Below are 19,517 nucleotides of genomic sequence, written 5' to 3'. Positions count from 1 at the left end.
GACAAGGCTAAAGGATATCGATGTCTGCTTATAATGTGCAACATATTAAACCTAAGCACACGCTCCCAGCGCTCGCCCGCTCTATAAATAACAGCAGCAGCAGCAGCAGCAGCAGCACACCTCAGCTCAGCTCAGCTCAGCTCGTCTCGCCCCCGGCATATCCCTCTCTCTCTCTCTGAAATAATCAAAGTTGCCGCCAAAACAGTTTTCACTTTGGCTGCTATTATTTTGCTGGCCCGGGCTGCCATTGATGTCCTTTTGGCCCTGCGGCTAATATATGAGTCCATGTCGCAGCGTTTTGGCCTCGCCTTCGCCTTCGCCTTTGCTTTTGTTTTTTTTTGTGACCCACTAGGCACATCAGTTTCCCTCCACCTACCCGGTAGCATCGACTCCAGTTGAGTTGATATTGATGATGTTATTAAAATAATAAATTATTTGAAAATTATGAACTGGCGCCATTTCTCATCACGTGCAGAACATTTGCCCAGTTCCTAAACATAAATCAAATGCTAGCCCTTACTTTAAGTGACTGCCACTCGAAGGCGGAACTTGTTAAAGGTTTAACTCACACAACAACAACTCACACACACTCGCACACACACACCCACACACTCACACACTTGACAGACACAAACAGACTTTAAAATTAGCAGTCAACTGTGCGTGTGGGACGATTTTGTCCAGCAACCGCTTTAAATTGAATTAACAATGTGTGTCCAATACCCTATGCTAACTTTAAATGGGTATATTAAAACATATAATATATATGTTTATTTGAGGAGGACATATCCGAACCTTTATCAGCACGTCCAGCTGATCACTATCAATATGTTGATGTTATTTGAAGTAAAATGTACAAATTTTAGGTGATATGTGCCTACAAAATCTTTTTATATCGTCCATAATATGCTATCGAATCGTTCTCTCTCTTCCTCTCTATTTCTTCCTCCCACAACCCTTTTCCAGCCGCATTCTTTAACTTAGTTAAATGTGCAAGCATTAATGAATTTATGAAAATCGCAAAGAAAGGCGCTTGCAGAGAATAAAAAAACAGAAAACGAGTAAGTGAGGGAGAGTGGTAGTGGGTAGGAGAAATCAAGCAGAAGGACAGAAGGATTGAGTGAAAAAAGAGTGAAGAAGAGATGAAATAAACACTTGTCATGTTTTGACCCTTCTATGGGTAAGAGACGTAAGAGGAAGCAGTAGGACATATCGATTGAGTGCAAAATAGGGTGAAGAAGAGATGAAATAAACACTTGCTTTGCTTCGATCCTTCTCTCATAATTGCGTTCTACGCATTTTTCTCACTTAAATTCTAACTCTGTAACTATTGCTGAAATTGATGAGAATCGCATAGAAGGGTGAACATGTAATACCAGTTTATTATAAGTTCTATTTTTTATATAGTTTATAGGGTATTATCTGTTTACGCATTCTGAACCAGGACACTTCCCCCTTTATTTTTTGCAGTTAAAAGCCAGACTTAAACGTCATTTGTTTCTGCACTTACCTGTAAAGTGGTTTGCCAGCGGTCTCACGGAACCAGAGCACCATATAGACACGATCGTCCTTAGCCTCGGGCTCAATGTCACACGGCAAGGATGCGGTGCGTCCCAGCACTGCCTCCACAGCCACAGTGCTAACTGCAAAGAGAGAGAAAGACGAGAGCGTGGTTAGACCAAAAGTCAATTATAAGCGAAGCGTGTGCAAATGCAGCCAGCTATCCAAGTTTAGTTTTAAATGCTACAACACGATGACTATTGACAAAGTCATTAACACAATATTAAATTGTCTGTTGTTGTTTTTGTTGCTGTTGTTGTTGTAGCTGCAATTACCTGACTCCTTCGTCGATTCCTTAAACATCAACAAATGTCAACAAAACGCTGCCTTTTAACTGTCACGCCAACGGCACGCAAAGCGAGCCAAAAAACGAAACCCAGCCGCACGACAGGTCCAACCCCTCCAACGCCTCCAACCCCTCCAACATTCCGTCTCCAACTTCAATTCGAAATGCCCGCCACACCCTGACCCTAAACCGCAATCGTAGCCATCGTCGTAGTCGCATAATCACAACCAAGTACGTGAGTGGGAATATTAATGCTAAATTGACGACAACGACAACGACAACTACGATGACGTCGCCAACAACAACAACAACTGGATGAGAATGCTCGACTAGGAGATACCCTGAATAGATCGCCGAGCTGGCGTTACATATATAAAAACGCTGCGATTGTGCCTCTTCTTCCTCCCTTGGACACACTCTATGAGAAATGGGTTCCGAATTATCTTCGGAGTTGAGTGCCCGAGATCTATACAATTTTCAAAGCCTAACTATATATGTATAAAATGTGTAAATATCAAAGTTGCAAGCTTTTAATAATTTTGTGGAAAACAGGATGAGTTTTCTATGATGATAAAATATTCTGGATCCGTGTATACTATACAAGAGTCAAGACATTTCAAATTTTGAGGAAGCTTCGAGATATGCTAACAATAAAACAATTTCTATATCAATTTCTATCGATTTTTTGTCTCTACTCTTATAGTTCCCGCAATCAGAGACAGAAGGACGAACGTGGCTAGATCGGGCCCGAAGAAACCGGCATCTCTCTATATCCTTATACCCTTTTGACCCACTTGCAATTTACAGGGTATTACAACGACAACAACTACAAGGAAATGATGACGATGGCAACGGCATTGCCTTCAATGAGCTCTGCTCCCAGTTTTATATCTAGTCCTAGCTGTCGTCCATCCGCCTGTCTAGCTGCGATTTCATGGCGGCCTCATCTTTTGCATTTAAACTGCCAATTGATGTCGGTGCAAAGAGATATGCGCCTAGGGCACAACCGGGAATTGGTGGGGCTGGCAAACTCTAAAGCCAATCCCGGCAAATGACAGTGGTTAAGGCGCTGGATTTCAACGGCCCGAGGCGATTGCTTGATGGCCCAATGGGCTTTGTCTGACCGCAGACAGCGCCTGCAATTGCCTATTCGATATATGAATATATATATGTATATATATAATTGCAGCGCGAAAGCTGCAGGAAGTGGAATTTGTTATCTAAAGCTTGATTGGAAGATAACATAAAAGGAATTGGGAAACTATTTCACAATATAAAAACATTGGACTACAGCTAAAATATCACACTCTATTCTAAATGTCTTCAAACTAGTCTAACTTTCTCGGAATTCGAATGTTTGCTAACAAATGTGGCTTTTAGGCGTCCATGATTCTAGATCTTAAAGGAAGGCACAAAGGTGTCTGTTGATTCTTTAGATCTTATTGAAAAGAGTTCAGAGATTTTGGCATAGCAAATGTTACGAAAGTTCTTGATTCCTCTTCGAAAATCTGCTTATATCTGTCAATATTTCTGTTTATTGAGATTTCAACTATCTTCAAAAACGATCTTTAAACATTGCAAATCTTATAAATCAAACTTTTCGCCAAGAGCGGATGCTAAGAAATCTTTTGAATAAAAGTATTTTTTAGCTAATAAACTTTAGTCTTAAGTTTCCTCATATACTTCCTTCCTGACATATCTTTCCTTTTATTATGTGGATATAAGTTAATTTCTGATAATGTGTTTTCCGTCTTCTTTGGATTTTGAGGTTTAAACTTCGTGCTTAGTGTGTTAAGGCCAGGTGTCAAAGGCAAATTCCGCACAAGACAAGAAAGTCCCGCCAAGTCCTTACATTTAATACAGGAGATAATTTGTTCGGCATGTTGATAAACTTTCCCAAGTACTGTACTATAGTTATCTCACTTTAACTTAGAACTTTTTTGTTTTCACTATTTTTTATATAATATCTAATATCTCTAAAGCAATACTTAATTCTACTCATAAACGCTTTTACGGAGTCAAACTTAGTAAATTTATTTATATCTATTTACTTCCGTTTATCTATTCGGCATGCATATATCTTCAAAAAGGAGCTTCGTATTAAGCGATATATTAATTTCAGATAAATTTTATTGATTTAATATATTGAATGAAGCCGCTTAAGCGTTTGTCAATTCCGAGCTGATTGATGATTGACAGCGATTTAAGGCACAGTTAACGCTAGACAGTACACCTGGCAGCTGCTCGAGCAAAAGCAACAGCCCACGCACACACCCCCACACACACACGCACACACACAAACTCAGAGATCCATCAAACGGCGCAAAGCTCATTAATACCCAAAAAGGGGATCCGCAATGATGTTACGCGTAATTTAATTTTTGGGACACCCGCCAGCAGCAAATTCCTCACGCATAATTTCAGTTTGCACTCGGCTTTGTGTCGCGTATGTGTGGGTGTGTGTGTGTCTGCCAGTGTGGGTGCGATTGTGTGTGTGTGTGTGCGAGTGTGTGTGGGAGGCAATGGTAAAATTTTTGACATTTATTTAATATGCGCACGTTTTATAGAAAAGCAATTCCCAGTCGTATAATTTATGGCACACTACAAAAATTTGCAAATGACGACGACAGCGGAGGGCAGACACATATATATATATATATATATGAGTATGTATATGTGTGACATGTATACAATGCGTGTGTGTGTGTGTGAGTGTGTGTATTGGTGTGTATTTGGAATGTCGCAAAACATTGTAGCAATTTTCGTTGCGTTTGTTATTCCCATGTAAGATGTCAAACTCCCAACGAGCAGGCCAAACACACACACTCACACACACACATAGGCACACACTCACACACACACCCATAGACACAGTCACACGCTGTCTAGGCAGCGCGCTGCGTCTCTTGACGGCAGCGGCATCAGCAAATTGACATAATTTGTGACGCTGCCGCCTCCACCACCCGCAGCTCCTCCTCCACCCGCAGCTCTTGCTCCACCCGCAGCTCTTCCTCCACCCGCCAGCCCCCAGCCACAGGCTCAGCCTCAGACGCAGCCGTCGCGCTGTGCGCCCAGGCATGAGTGTGTAATGAGTGATTTGCCCGTGAGGCGCACATCGCAGATAGCGCCGCCAATCGTTGCAAGCAGCCCCCCGTCCCTCCCTCTCTCCCACCGCAAGCCAACCAACTGGCAGCGCTTGGATTTTGGCCAAGTGGAGCGTGCTGCGGCTTAGGTGCCCAGCTGCTTGTGGGGTCATTGGCATGGATTAGTCTCAGCGGCGGCGGCAACAGTTGACAGACTTGACAAATGTGTCCTAGTTTACAGCTGTCTCTATGTGTGTATGTGTGTCTGGTTAATAGTTATTTACACACGCACACACACACACACGCACACACACTCACTGCCACATGTTTAATTGGCCAAGCTTAATTGTTGCCTTGTTTATCTTAAATATTTATAATACATCAAAATATATTTTATTATACTCTGAAATATGTGCAATTAAATAGACCTGGCTGACCTGCCCCACAATGTTTGCATTAAATATTTACGAGCATTATGCAGCAATTTGTTTGCAATAATTACACCTGCGACAAAATAAAATCGTTCAGTGTGGCTATCTATAACTTTTAAAGCTTTAAATATATATATGATTTTAGTTGCTAGATCTCGAGAAAGTAACGTATAGCTATGCTGTCTGCCGTTTTTCTGTTATATAATTTCTTTGAAATATTTAGTGATATATGACGTTCATTATCTAAGATATCAGACTTTTCTAAAACTGTAGCGATTTTTATGCCTGCGGCCATTTTGCTCTCTATTTGTAACCAAGACAAATGGGCTTGACCTGTGTCTATATAGGAAATTTGAGGGTTCAATTCGCACATGAATTTTGACTAAGAAACATGTTGCCAGATTTAGATGCCAAACTGATCTAGAGGCCAAACTATTAACAAAGAGGCAAAGCTCATGTAAATCGGAAGAGATTTGACCGAGTTATGGGAGTGGGAAATTTTGACCTATGTCTATATAGGATATTTGAGGGTACAATTTTCACATGAATTTGGACCAAGAAATATGTTGTCTGATTTAGATGCCAAATTGATCAAGAGGCTAAACCATTAACATTATAATATTATTTTGTTTTAATTTATTTTTTATAAATTAGAATCGAACATTTTTGGATTTAGTCGAATACAGGTAAAACAAAAATATATTAAAATGCAACATTAAAAAAATATGAGGACGTCCTTAAGATTACAAACCATGCCAAAAATTATAATAAGTTAATTTAGAAAAATTCCCTCACTAACTGACAAATTATCCTGCCAAACTTCAGACTAGGAAATATATTTCTAAAAGTTTATCGACATTTTGCTCAAAACCAACTGTTTTTTCTCTTCATAGATTGTCGCTTGGATTTAATATGCCAAAGTTTTATTAAAGCAGCGATATTTAAACTGCGTTGACTTTGTGATAGCTGCTCTGATCTTATTAAATGCGCTGTATTAAAAGTTATTGCAAACTAGATACTAAGAGAGCCTTTCAGTTTTAGTATCTGATATTTGCTTTTTGCTGCAGTGCTCTTTCGGTGCTGGCACATAAGTTTTCTATTACACAATGTCATTTCACTTTTTCCTATTTTTTTAATTTTCCTTTTTTTTTCTTCTATTTTTTTAAGTAGCACAGGATGAGGCGGATACAAATTTCATTTGTTCGCGTTGCCGTGGCAGCTGTGTTGTTGTTGTTGTTGGTTTTGCTGTTGTTGTGTGTTTTTTTGTGTTGCATGCAAACTACCAACAGCTCGGCAACACATACTTAACACACAAGCGCACACACACACACATACAGGCTGGGAACAAGTCGGGTGGTACGACTAGGAGATACCCTAAACCGAACGTCGTGCTGCCCTTGCAAACATTCTAGCTTCCTTATATGCATACACAAGGAGACACACACACGCTCACACACACACACGCACACGCACGCACGCATGCGGCTGTGCTTCTTCTTTCGTTAGCTCTATGGGAAATATGTTCTCGAGTAACTTCGGTGTTTATGATCCGATACTTATGAAATTTTCAGGGCATTAATATCGTCTGCAAATGTGTGTAAATACCAAAGCCCATAAGTATACCTCTAGAAATGCCTTATGTACAATTTTGGTGGGAACAATAGTAAAAGTTGTGCGTACAATGTTAAGTATCTGGATATGTGTATACTATGCAAGAGTCTTCATTCCAAAGTTGAAGAGTCTAGCTCTCATGAGCTTCGAGATATGCTTAGCAGAAAAGATTTCTATACAAGTCAATATCATGAAAACAGGTCAAGTTACAGAAGATTTGAAGCAAACTGAATCTGCGAGGGCAATAGGAGAAATTGTCCAAAATTTTAAGTCTTTAGATCTTAAAGTTCTTGAGATCGACGCGTAAATACAAGCGGACAGACAGATAGTACACGGCTAGATCGACTCGGCTCTTCATGCTGAGAGATATACATATTCTGTAACGTCCCCCTCTGCCTGTTACATACATGTGCACACAAACATGATACCCTTTTTACACGTTTTGAATAGGTTGAGGGTATAAAAACACACGCAGCGGAGCCAGATGGGTTATGCACATGGTATTTATATTTATATAAGTTGTCTTTATATAAGCGAAAGAAGCTGTGAAACTTATGCAAATTGCATTTCAGTGTGTCTGCGCAAAAGCGAGCCCGAGCCCGGGACCCAGGGCGAGGCAAGAAACTCAGAGCAATGCCGAGCGAGCGCCTAAAAGTATGCAACGGGCTAACGGGAGTGCGTTGGAAAAAGTGGTAGAAAATGCGCATAATGAAATCCAATGCTATGGCTACGTCAGCTTCTTAACTTGGCTTGCTTGGCTGCGCTGCGCTGGGCTGAGCAGGGCTCGGCTAGGATAGTTGCGCCTCACCGCCTGCTTGCCACTTTCACGTTCCACTTTCGAGCTGCCTCTGCTGCTGCTGCTTCTACATCTGCCTCCCTTTGTTGCTGCCAAGCGCGCCAAAGTTGTTTTACTCGTTTCACGCCACGGCCGCAACGACAAGAACGCCGCGTCCTCTGAGCATGGTAATTTTCGCATGGGCACAACCAAAGTGTGCGTGTGTGTGTGCGTGCGCTTAACTGTAGACACTTGTAAAAATAGTGTGCGACTATATGGCAGGCACTGTCGCCGACCCTGGCCAACGGCAAAGCAGGTCACGTGTGGCATAAACGAGGCATTGCGTCAGTGCTGCTTGTTCTTCTGCTTCTGCTTCTTCTGCTTCTTCTTCTTCTGTTTCTGCTTCTTCTTGTTGCCGTTGTCATTGTCTTGGGTGTACGAATATGCATGCATATGCATACAGTAAAAGCTCTATTAACGCACAACTTGCGCGCAGCCTTTTTTAAGGAAGTTAAATTTACTTAGTCCCAACATTTTATTGATTGTCTTCATGAAATGTGCGAATCCATAAAGTCGAGTCGATCTGTCTGTCAATCTGTCTGCCTGTCCGTCAGTCTACATCTATTCAAACTAGTCTCTCAGTTTTAAAGGTTTTTCCATTAAACTCTGAGCCTCTTTTTTCTATTGCAGCCAGTATATATATCGGAAAAGGTTGGATCGAATTATATAACATCTCAGCCAAAGGATTGATCGGTCGAAAATTAAGTTCATGTATGAAACTCTTTTCTATTTTTTAAGAAGAACTTGACCAAATCCAGCAGTAATTAGTTCCACTGTGCTCCTCATTATTAAATATATATCTTATCGAAACCTGACTATTGTAAAATTTAAATCTTCAACATGCCGAACGATTACTCTTCTTGCTTGTTCTTATCTACTTAAAAAAAACCTGTCCTACAATGAGTAAGTATTAGATTGGCCAATATATTTTTGAACAAAAAAGCATTATTAACTGGAAAAAAAGGCGATTACGTTTACGTAAAAATGAAAATAATCTCTATTCGTAGTAAGTAGAGATATTTATACGCTGTTCCCAAAGTGCGAATGTATTGAATGTTCTGTATTATTTAAAATATTTGTTCGACAATTAAGCAAGGTATTTTTTCACTAAAAAAACTGCTTCTGTGGCTGCTCACTTAAGGGAGTTTTTACTGTACTCAGCTGCTTCTAAAGTCTTGCCTGTGCGCTGTCTCTTCATCTCTCCCACTCTGTCACTCTCACTCTCTCTCTCTCTCTATTGCTGCTTGTCTTGCTATTTCGCTCGTTCTAGCTCTGTGTGCGTGTTTGTATAATTGAGATGAAAGGTAATGACTCGCATAGCATACTTTCGAGCGCCCAAATCGCGGCCCAACAATGCGCCAGACAATGCCATACAACAAACACACACATGCATTGTGTCTAGGTGTGTGTGTGTGTGTGTGTGGGTGTGTGTGTGTGCCAGGCAAGCCAGCCGTGTCGCTGTTGTTGCCTCTAAGTGGCACAAGGTAAAGTCGCTGCCGCTGCGTCAGGTTTGGGCGTTTGACGCGCCTGACTAGTGTGTGGGTGTGGCTGAGTATGTGTGTGTATATGTGTGTGTTGTGTGTGCACTATTTGCACTAATTTAGTTGAAAACAAACAAAGTCCTTTGTTCAATTTTCGCCTTTAGATTGAAGTACACACAGCAAGACAGAGAGAGAGAGAGAGAGAGAGAGAGAGAGGGGGGAGGATAGTGGAATAGAGAAACTTAGCCGGCGGCGAAGCAGCAGATGCTTGCGCCAAGCAACTAAAAAAACAAATAAAAAAAACAACACAACGACAGCCGTTAGCAAGTGTTAACCCATTTTTAGCCAACTCACTTTAAGTAATTAGCCAAGTACATTTGCAGCTTATAAATTTTGCATAAGCTACAATTAGTAGCGACTTCTTGCAACAGTTGTTGCCACAGCTTGTTGTAGCTGTTATCTCACGTGCGCCCAATTAGAGGCAAATGTCGATACTTGTGTGCACAGTTGAAGGCTGCCAGTCAAGCATCAACAAATTCAATTTGAATTGCGGCCCAATAAATAATAAGCCAGGCCAAGACAGCGGCCCGACTCTGTCATATCGGTGGCGCCTCAAATTGAAGCGACTCGTCAGGCCATAAAAGAAAGAAAACAAACGTAAACACACACAAAATACAACAAATACGTCAATAAAAAACAAAAAGAATCGACATAAATATAAAAATGCAAAAGTAACTGGCAGAGCCCAGCAAAAAAACAAACATGCCCGTTGCTTACATATTAATTGACCTTCAGCTGGCTTGGTAGGTTTTATTCTGGGGGTTTATTGATTTGCCTTATTGTCATATCAATCGATTCTTAAACAGCTCAAGTAGCTGGCCTTAAAGCCAAGTTGTTTATGGCCCTAACACTTAAATACCTAATGCCTCTGACAGACTAGAGTTGGGCGCGTGACGTATTTTCTTTCGGTAGACGAATAAGCACGAAACGAATTAATTCTTTTGCGTGTCTATATACAAGGAAGAAGTGTGAGGAATATGACATAAAAGACATAGAAACTATATTTAATTGGTACTAGAACAAATTCAAAGACATAAATAAAATTAATAACTGAAGACAATTAAAATTCTTAAGATATCGTCTCAACATTTTCTTTTAAGAGGATATTTCAATATACAATATGTCTAATCTGAGGCTTTAATTTTTTAAATTTATGAATCGCCAAATTGTATCGTTTTGAAAAGGTTCGGCAATCGACTGCTGAATAAAAAATGTTACTTAAAATGTTTACATTTGTGCGTGGAATTTTCGTGATTCGTCGTGTTGAATAAAATCACGACACGCGCTCATATCTAGTACGGCCAACTGCTCAAATGCTCAACCACAAAATCATCGAGAGAGGAAGCGAGTCTCAAATGGCGGCTGACCTCACAAGCTCTTTGGTCCTTGGACCGCGTCTGATATGTGAGCTGTCAGCTAGTGACTTTTGTGTTCTCCGGGGTTTCGGTTCTCAAATGTTGCACACCATGCACAAAGGTACGAAATCTCTGTGTGTGTAGTTTGATGCCTGTCTTGCACCTTTGCCCAGAAATTACATCAATTACAGCGACTTGTCTTCAACTAAGCTGACCGAAAAAGTAAGAATAACGAGCCGTGCAACGAGACCTTGCGGCTGTCTAACAATACCCATTCGCACACGTTTCGGTCTGTGTGTGTGTGTGTGCGCCGGTGGGTGGGGGTGTAACCAGGTGGGTGGATGGTCCCTTGCACATTTGAGAACATTTGACCTGAAGTGCATTGGTCATCACGTGTGGCCATGAGTCTGCATTTGAGTGCACTTTGGTCAGCAATTATTTTACGTTGAGGTCACATTAGAGAGGTCGGCGCCAGTGCGGCCAGTTCTGTTGCCAAAGCCAAGGCACGTGCGAGGTTTGCTTGAAATAGATAGTTGCACGAAAATTCTATCTTCTACAAATCTGAATGCTTTTGAGTTTAATAAAGTTTCGTGTTAGTTTAGAACCAATTATTTATTACTATTTTTAACGATCTGGCTATACTTTTTAGCAACAACTAATCCGGTTGCTTTTAATTTTGCCCAAATGCTTTTATCGCTATACGGTCACACTGAAAGTTCTTTTTTTTTAGCAACAAGTGCGTTTGTAAAGTTTTGTGTACCGAACTTAAAAAAACCCATAATAAGTGTATAAATGTGTAATTATGTCATGTAAATTATGGCATCCTATAACCAGTTCATTTGCATAAGCAATTTTTAGTGCATAAATATTTTAAATATCATCTGCAAACACGGCATCTAATAAGAACTTCACCAGCACAAGCCAAACACCAAAGTGAGTAAAAACTGTTCTGCCTTAATATATATATGTACGCACCTTGTAAATGATTCAATTGACACTATAAAAAATGTACTTTCGAGATTGTTTGAGTTTGGTGACTCCTATGGAGTAATATAGTCATTTTCTTATTTCTTATTGTCTTCAGCGCGCTATTTTTTCGCCGCGTTTTTAATTTACTGCTGTTCTTCTTTTTGCCAATTGGGCCTTGCCACCTAGGCAAACACACAATAGCTTGTGACGTCACATTAGCTACAAGTGACAAAATTTGCGCTGATCTTGCATATTGCATTTTCGATTTGCAATAGGAAATTTGAAAGTATTAAATTTATTTGCTGGGTGGTTTACTGCTTGAGCAACCCTCGCAACAATTGAACAAGTGCTCTGGCAGCATTACCAGCAGCAGGGCATAAAGTGTGAGAGAGCTTGCCCAGAGCTGCCATGCAACCTAATGGTAGTTTCGTACACATGGGATCGAAGAGCAAAGAGTTAGGAGTCAGATACAGAGAGACTGTTAGTAGAAAAGTCCGCAGCAGTCCGCAGACCGTCGCCCGTGGCATATTGAAGTGCAGTTCGACGCAAGCATTTTGCAGCCGCATTGTCATGTCAACCGATAAATTCACACATATATGTGTGTGTGTGTGTGTGTGTGTGTGTGTGTGCGCGTGTGTTTGTGTGTGTGCGCGCGCACCAACAAACAATTGACACCTACGGCAATCCTTTTTTGGTCACGTCCAAATTGCAAGTTGAAGTTGCCGTCTGCAGCTGTACGAACTACGGGAACTACAGACTCCTCCACTGTGTGCAGTGAACTGTTAGTTATGGTCGCTGACAGGACGGGCGGAAGGACTGACGGCAGCACATGGCTTGCATAAGCTGCGTTTCCGCTGGATTCTCGATCCACCAGCTGAGCGTCTGTCAACCGAACGCCTGCTCCGGGCCAGGCAACTGGGCGTGCAATTGCACCTTAAATGGCTGCGTAATGATAACAAGAAAGAGCTGCTATCCTCGGGCTGCTAACGATAAAAAGTAGTTGTCCAATATAATAATATACTGCGACACCCAAAAAAACTCAATTTCCGGACGATTGTTTCTAAATAATGCTAGAGATATAGTTTCCAATCTTGTTAAGTTTTTGGCAGATGTATGTTAGGCGCGCAGAAGAGCATATATATCCGAATGGCAAAAAGTACTTGTATCCATCAGCTTTATTTTCGACCGATTGTTCCTAATATTGTATGTTAGGAGCGCAGAAAAGCCAAAATATCCTTATTTGACAAGAAGTACTTATGTTCTACAGCTTTCCGACTATTTGCGACCTATTTTCCTATAGAAACCATATTATCTGGTAGACGGATTTGAATCGGTTTGCATTTATCTAAGGAGAATATTAGAGCTCGTGTAGGACAACTTTGATCGAGACAACTTAAAAAGCACACAGGACCTTAAGTTTCGAAAGATCATGGGTATACCTATATCATATATTCTTCTATGTGGTCGAGTCAGAAACTAGCTGCTGTCGATTCTGATTAAGAATAAATGTATATACTTCATAAATATAGCTCTCTCTCTATGATGCGTGACAAAATTTTAAAAATGCCAGCAGGGGTATAATAATGTGAATTGAAGCTTAGCTCCCAGTTAGCTGCTTAATTTCATGATTACATGAATAAATTGAGGCATTTATGAAAGCCTTTTAACCCGCCAATTAAAACTGTGTTTCAATATACTCTGTTAGCCGCAGCGCAAAAGGGAGTATATTGGTTCTGGTAAAATAATGTGAAATAAAAGTTTTCATAGCGTTATTTTAAGCTCAAAAATGTAAAACGTTCTGATATAGTGTCAAAGCGAATGCTTTTCATATAGTTTCAGTTTTCCTTTGCCCAGCAGGCCTCTTCTTCTGCTGGTGTTTGCTTTCGGAAAAACAGAGTATCGCGCTGTCGCAAACACTTACAATTGCAATTCGACTTGTTTTAATTATTCAGTTTTTTGTGGCTGCACAGCAAAAAATTGCACGCTCAGCAGGCTATCATGTTCATTAAATCAATGATTCGACAATTTTAATTTTTTAGCCAACGTCGCCGCGCACAGCCTCTGCCAACGCCCATTTGCGTGGTGGATTACGATGTGTGCAACACGCCCACCGACCGCATGCAATGTGGGCGCATGCAGAAGCAGAAAAAAACTATTGCATACTTATGTGCGCTTCAAAGTTTTGGCTGCAAAAATGTCTATGGGCAAACATTTTGGCAAAGATTTCGGCAAAGCTCTGCGATTTGTAGACAGTTAGACAACGCCAAAGTTTTCGACAAGTTGTGTGTGTGCGAGTGTGTGTGTGGTGTGTGTGTGGTGTGTGTGCGGTTGCACTGGAATTTGCAATTATTGCCGCTTAGCATAAAATTCTTTGCATGTTTTGCGCGCCCGCCATGAAAGTAACAACTTGGCAAAACTATTGTCAAGAGTTTTTAGATCAACACACATGCAGGCACACACACACACACTAACACACACTCGCACACACGCAGCGCATTCGTATGCCTGACAATGAATGACAAAAATGAATTTTAATAAAGTTGCGCAAATATTTGCATATTGCATGGACGCTAAAAACTTTCATTGACAAAACTTTTTGCGCGCCTCACAGACAATAAACCAATTTGGGGTTTTATGCATTGCGAATTGCTGGCATTTTCGATATTGAAAATGGGGGGCAACTTTTGATGCGGGTCCAGAACGCAAATTAGCTTTGACTTTTTGGCAAAAGTTAGTTGCGTATATTATGTATACGCCACGTTTGGCAAACACATTCACTGTTGTTTGCATTCTGGGCTGCGCTTTAAACTTTTCTTAGCCAAATCAATTTGCCCGCCCACGTAGCCCAGGTCGTAATAACTTTAAACTGTTTTAAAACTCAGCGCGAAAAAATTCATTACCACCTTTGCCTTGTGTTGGGCGCGGGGCACCAAGAGCCGTTGGTGGGCAACCTTTTTGATTATTTTGCGCCGCTTTCAAAGTAAATATTTGACAAGAAACAACAACGGCAGCGGCAGCAGCAGCAGCAGCAACAACAGCAAACAACTTGGTCGTCTTAGACGTCGCTGAAGCACTTAAAACCTAATTAAATTTGCATTACAATTTTTCTCTGTTTTTCTGTTGTTATTGTTGCTGTTGCTGTTGCTGTTGCTGTTGCCTTTGCCTCTAATTTTGTTTTGAGAAACAGCCACGAGCCAGCGCTCCAGGCGGTACTTTGAAGGAGCCCACACTCTCGACACTCTCAACTGAACTGGTTGACAATCAGGCTGGCTGGTCAGCTAGCTCAGAGGCACCGAGGTTTAAAAACAAAAAAGAGAACAGCAACAGCGTAAAAATCTTAAACTTTGGAAAAAGTAGTGTGTACATCTCTCAAGTATCTTGCATATTATAAATCCTAATATCTTTGCTAAGCAAATTATTGCTTTGATGTTTATGCCAAGGGCCAGGAGACTTGTGCGTGGCCTTGGACCAAGCTCGCTGGAGCGTCAAGTAAAAGCCAGCTGGGTATATATATTGCAGGAATGAACAGATGTTCATTTAAATAATAACTATTAGAATACTTTAAAAAAATAATAGCAAGTTTTTACGACATGCCAGATATTCTCCTAATCAATATGTAATGTGAAAGTAAAATCTCCAATCGTGAAAAAATGCAGGTCAAAGTTTGTCCGAATAGCATCAAGAGCACAGCAAAGCATTTAAGTTTGATTTACAAAAGCGTTGAACTAGCAAGCTGCTAGTGGCTGGCTCAAATTCAGTAAAAAAAATTTTTAATTTAAAATATTTTTATTTCTTTTATTATTATTCACCAAGAATAATGCAATAAAAACAATTAAAAAATAGAAAAAAAAGAAAATGGAAGCTTTTAAATAATAATAATTTAAGTATTTCCTTTGTTATGTTTTTTTTTGTCAACATCAATGCTGTCATATTTATTTGAAAAGCTGGTTGCTTCTAGCTTAGAATTATTTGAAATCCTATTTTAAATTTTGATACATACATAAAGATATATATATATAGGTACTTATGGATTGATTTTGAGGGACCCTTATTTTATCGAGCGCCTGTTAAATCTTACTTACGCTCTTTTTTTGTTTCCTTTCCAACCATTTTCTTTGCCGTGCACAATTTTATTGTTAACTACAATTAACTATCAAGGAATGCCATCATAAGCTTACGCTTTTGGTGGCTCAATGACTCTGTCGTTCACTTCTTTTTCTCAGACCGATTGTATTCAATGGTTGGTCAGCTTATTTGTCATTATATTGAAGCGCAGTTCTATCTTGAACTGTGTTTTCATTCCATCTACGCTCAAATACATTCTGCATTCCTTTCATTCATTGTGCAGATTATTTGTCATTATGCATGAGTCACATTTTTTATGCCCTGAACTCATTGAAATTGGTTAAAGAGGGTAAATTGTTTTTGTGCAAATGTATGCCCCATCAAGTATAAAAAATGTATATTATTAATTGGAATAAATATTCGTATCGATTTTACCTGGTTTGACTGTCTTTATGAACGCATCGATTACAGAGGGTGGAACCTGGGGCTTAATTTTAAATGTAGCTCCTTAAATATATCGAGCTTATTCCAAATCATCGATAATCATCGATATGATTCATTAAAAATCAATGTCGATATACTGCTTTTTGAATATTTTTTAAATATTTTAAAAGCTAGATACGCCAAATTTAATATGTTGTATATCTTAGAGTATACACAGATTCAAATTACGTTTGGATACCTTCCACCGCATTATCCAAAATTAAACAACCTATGCTCGAGTTATAGTTACGAACTTTAGTATATGCACACTAATGCATGCCATATTTAAGCTATGCAAATTTCAGAAGATCAAACAACAAACACCGCAGGTAATCAAGAACGTTTTTTCCATTAAGGGAAGATGAAGAGCAGCCTTTGTTTTGTTAAATGAGTCGTGCCTGCACGTGTGTGTTTTTGTGTCTGTAAGAAGAAAAGTTAAAATGTTCAGGGTATCTTCTAGTCGGGCGCTCCCAACTGGAGTAGGCCCGCCCGTCTTTTTGCTGCATACAATTTGAACAATTTGCTGTGCTGGTTGCCTGGTTGTCGGGTATCGCATTGCTTTATGACCTTAAAGTCGCCACATAAACACGTAGAATATTGGCCATTACGAGTGAGTGGTAGATGATTGTTAACTGGGCCGGGTTTTGGGCCTCAATATCGATCAAGCCTTTGCCGCAACAACAACAACAACAACAACATGAAAATCATTCAAAAGGGCATTAAAATTTATTCGAGTGCTCGTTAAAATGTCAGTCGCGCAAACAATAACCAATAAAATGTGCGTGCCGAAAAGAACAAAAAAAAAGAAGGTATGCTTTATTATGTAAATGCTTAAGAAAACACGTGTAACACAATACAATAAAGCTTAAAGCCATTGTTTAAGGGCACAAACGGACGGCGGCGTATACGCAATAAGTTTCGCCTGCCGCGGCAGCGCGATCTGGCTGCAGGGCGACTGCAGGCGCGGCACATAAGGCAACAAGAAAAAGGAATACATCCAAGATTTATTTCTTCAACCAAGTTGACCAAGTTGGGGGCCCAGCAAAGCGTTGCAAGGACAGCGTCTGCTATTTCACGCCAGGCTCTGGCAGAGTTTCACATGCTGACACAACTCCAGGCGCCAGTCCATATGTTGCGTGCAAATCACGCTGTGTCTGTGTGTGTGTGTGTGTGTGTGCTGTCCGGGCTGCTCTGTCTGCCTTGGCTGGCTATCAAAAGAAACTCCATGCTCTTCTGGCCAAGATGCCGGCCGGCCGGTTTGGTGTTGGGTCCGTTGCCAACAGGAAGTTTGCAAACCAAAAACGGAAGCGCCAAGATTTATTATAAAAATGCTCATAGCTCAGGCAGCCAAACGGCATATTACGTTAAAAGTGCACAACACACACACACCCCCACGCACACACACACACATGCACGCACACACATACACACGTCCACCTAGCGCTTGTACGTGTGCAGACCGTGGCAAAAGTTGGCTGCAAATTGTGCGGTCCAACGGTAAAGTGAGCAGCTCTTAATTGCACATTTATTTAGGTTCGCCACTCGAGCACCGGCTCGTAGTCTGCCGCTTAGTAGTTTATCATTTGCTGTGCTTAAATAACCCCACACAAGCTACAAGCCAGACTATGAAGCACCACTCATCATATGGACTCCCAATACACCGCTCTCCGTCTCCGTCTCCCCGTCTCCCTCTCCGTCTGACCATGTAAAAACTTTCCCCTACATTTGTGCTCATTTTTTTTTTCTCGTATACCCTTGCAGCGGGCTTTATTATTTTGTTTTCGGTTGTGAAACGTCTATAAATTATATATTCTTGATCCATGCGATTCCATGCAATCTTGTCTCTCTGTCTTAAGGCTTTCTTCATAGGACCACTATATCATATTGGTTCCATAGAGATGATCTATCAAAAGTTAACTACTATGAAACATTTTTTTGTTTATCAAAAAATGTTAACCAAACTCGGCATTTGTTAGTTTAAGTATGCTCCTTACTATCTGTGAGTTAAATTTGATTAATATCGGGATATTATATGATATATGATTTATATATATATCTATAGAAATAGCTGGTTGAATAACAAGTTTACGTATGGGAAAATTTTTTTTGTATTTGTAGCAAAAAAAGAGCTATATTTATGGCATGAAGAGCGTAATGTAAATAAGGCATATATTTCCATATATGTATATATTCACGTTCAATATGAACTGGCAGGATAATAAATTCATGTCTAACTGCCTCTAAATTTTCAAGATATCTTGCTGACATTTAACATAGGTCAACTTTGTGGTTATAAAACAGGCAGTTGAGCGAATCGGGAAAATAGATACAGATAAACAGGTATAAGGACAAAAATTTAGTTTTTGTATAACATTTGTTTTTTAGCTGAAGCTGTTTTTAAAATGAAGCAGTAAGATCAAGCTTTCTTATATATTCTTCTATATATAACTATATATATATTTATTAAATATATTTGTTAACGACCTCAGGCAGAATATATATATCTATAAAAATATTAACTTTTCAGAAATGAGTTCCGGAGAAAAATCCTTTTTGTTTTTTAATATATCTCAATAAAAGGCAGCAGCTTTAAAAAACAAAACATTTAACGAGCATCGAAATACTTTATCATTTAGCAGCAATTGAAATTCAACCCAATGCAAGGGTATTAAATCTTCGGCTGCTTAAACACCAACTATACTTTTTTGTTTTTTCTGCTGCTGCTGCTGCCTTGCGGCTTGGCAAAAGTTTTTGCCTCCTGACGCAAAACGGAAATCTGTATATTAAATGACTAATTATAGACATTTTATTACCTTGAGCAAGATAAATGGCCGCACAGTGTGCGCCCGTGTGTTTGTGTGCGTGTGTGTGTGTGTTTGTGTGCCTGGCTTAGTTTGTGTACACTGCATAGTTGGCTGTCTCAGTTACTTAAGTGCCTACTGCTGCCAGGCCACGCCTACAATTAAGCACAGCAACTGACTAGAACATTTTCAATTAAAACACATTTCTTTCCAACCAACCTTGGACATATTTTCTATTTTTTTTTTTTGTGGCAATGCTGCAAATGAAAATGTGGAAAATCCACAAAATTAAAATGACAAAAGCGCGCCGTTTACTTTAAAATGCATTTCCATAGAGGCAGCAGCAACAACAACAACAACAATAACAACAATAATAACAACAACAATAGCTGCAGCGACAGCGGCTTCCTCAGCGTCGGCGTCGGCGCCTGCAATTTCCACGTTACGTTTCGTTTCATTTCAGTTAGTGCCAGCTGCTCCCGTTGCCTTGCCTTTTG

The 19,517-nt window shown here is 40.1% G+C and overlaps 1 protein-coding gene across 2 annotated transcripts in view; it reads right to left on the bottom strand.

Annotated features, from left to right (window-relative positions):
• The window catches only part of side-III (sidestep III), a 92,810-nt gene that overhangs the window by 42,806 nt on the left and 30,487 nt on the right, over nt 1-19,517 (bottom strand). Inside the window, exons 1-2 of one of the 2 annotated variants that reach the window (XM_064694377.1) lie at nt 1,836-1,972; nt 1,511-1,643 (exon numbers count right to left, since the gene is read on the bottom strand). In XM_064694377.1, coding sequence (XP_064550447.1) covers nt 1,511-1,643; nt 1,836-1,863 — 161 coding nt within the window. In that variant the 5' untranslated portion in view covers nt 1,864-1,972. Of the gene's footprint in view, nt 1-1,510; nt 1,644-1,835; nt 1,973-19,517 lie in introns of those variants that run through there. The other variant, XM_064694376.1, reaches the window with a different exon arrangement.

Source organism: Drosophila montana, unplaced genomic scaffold, assembly GCF_035044405.1.
Source record: "Drosophila montana isolate Dmon_TW-CO22-7 unplaced genomic scaffold, ASM3504440v1 contig_3733_1, whole genome shotgun sequence".
Taxonomy (NCBI): Eukaryota; Metazoa; Arthropoda; class Insecta; order Diptera; family Drosophilidae; genus Drosophila; species Drosophila montana.
Note: the sequence above shows the minus strand (reverse complement) of the source record. Positions and strands in the feature narration are given on the sequence as shown.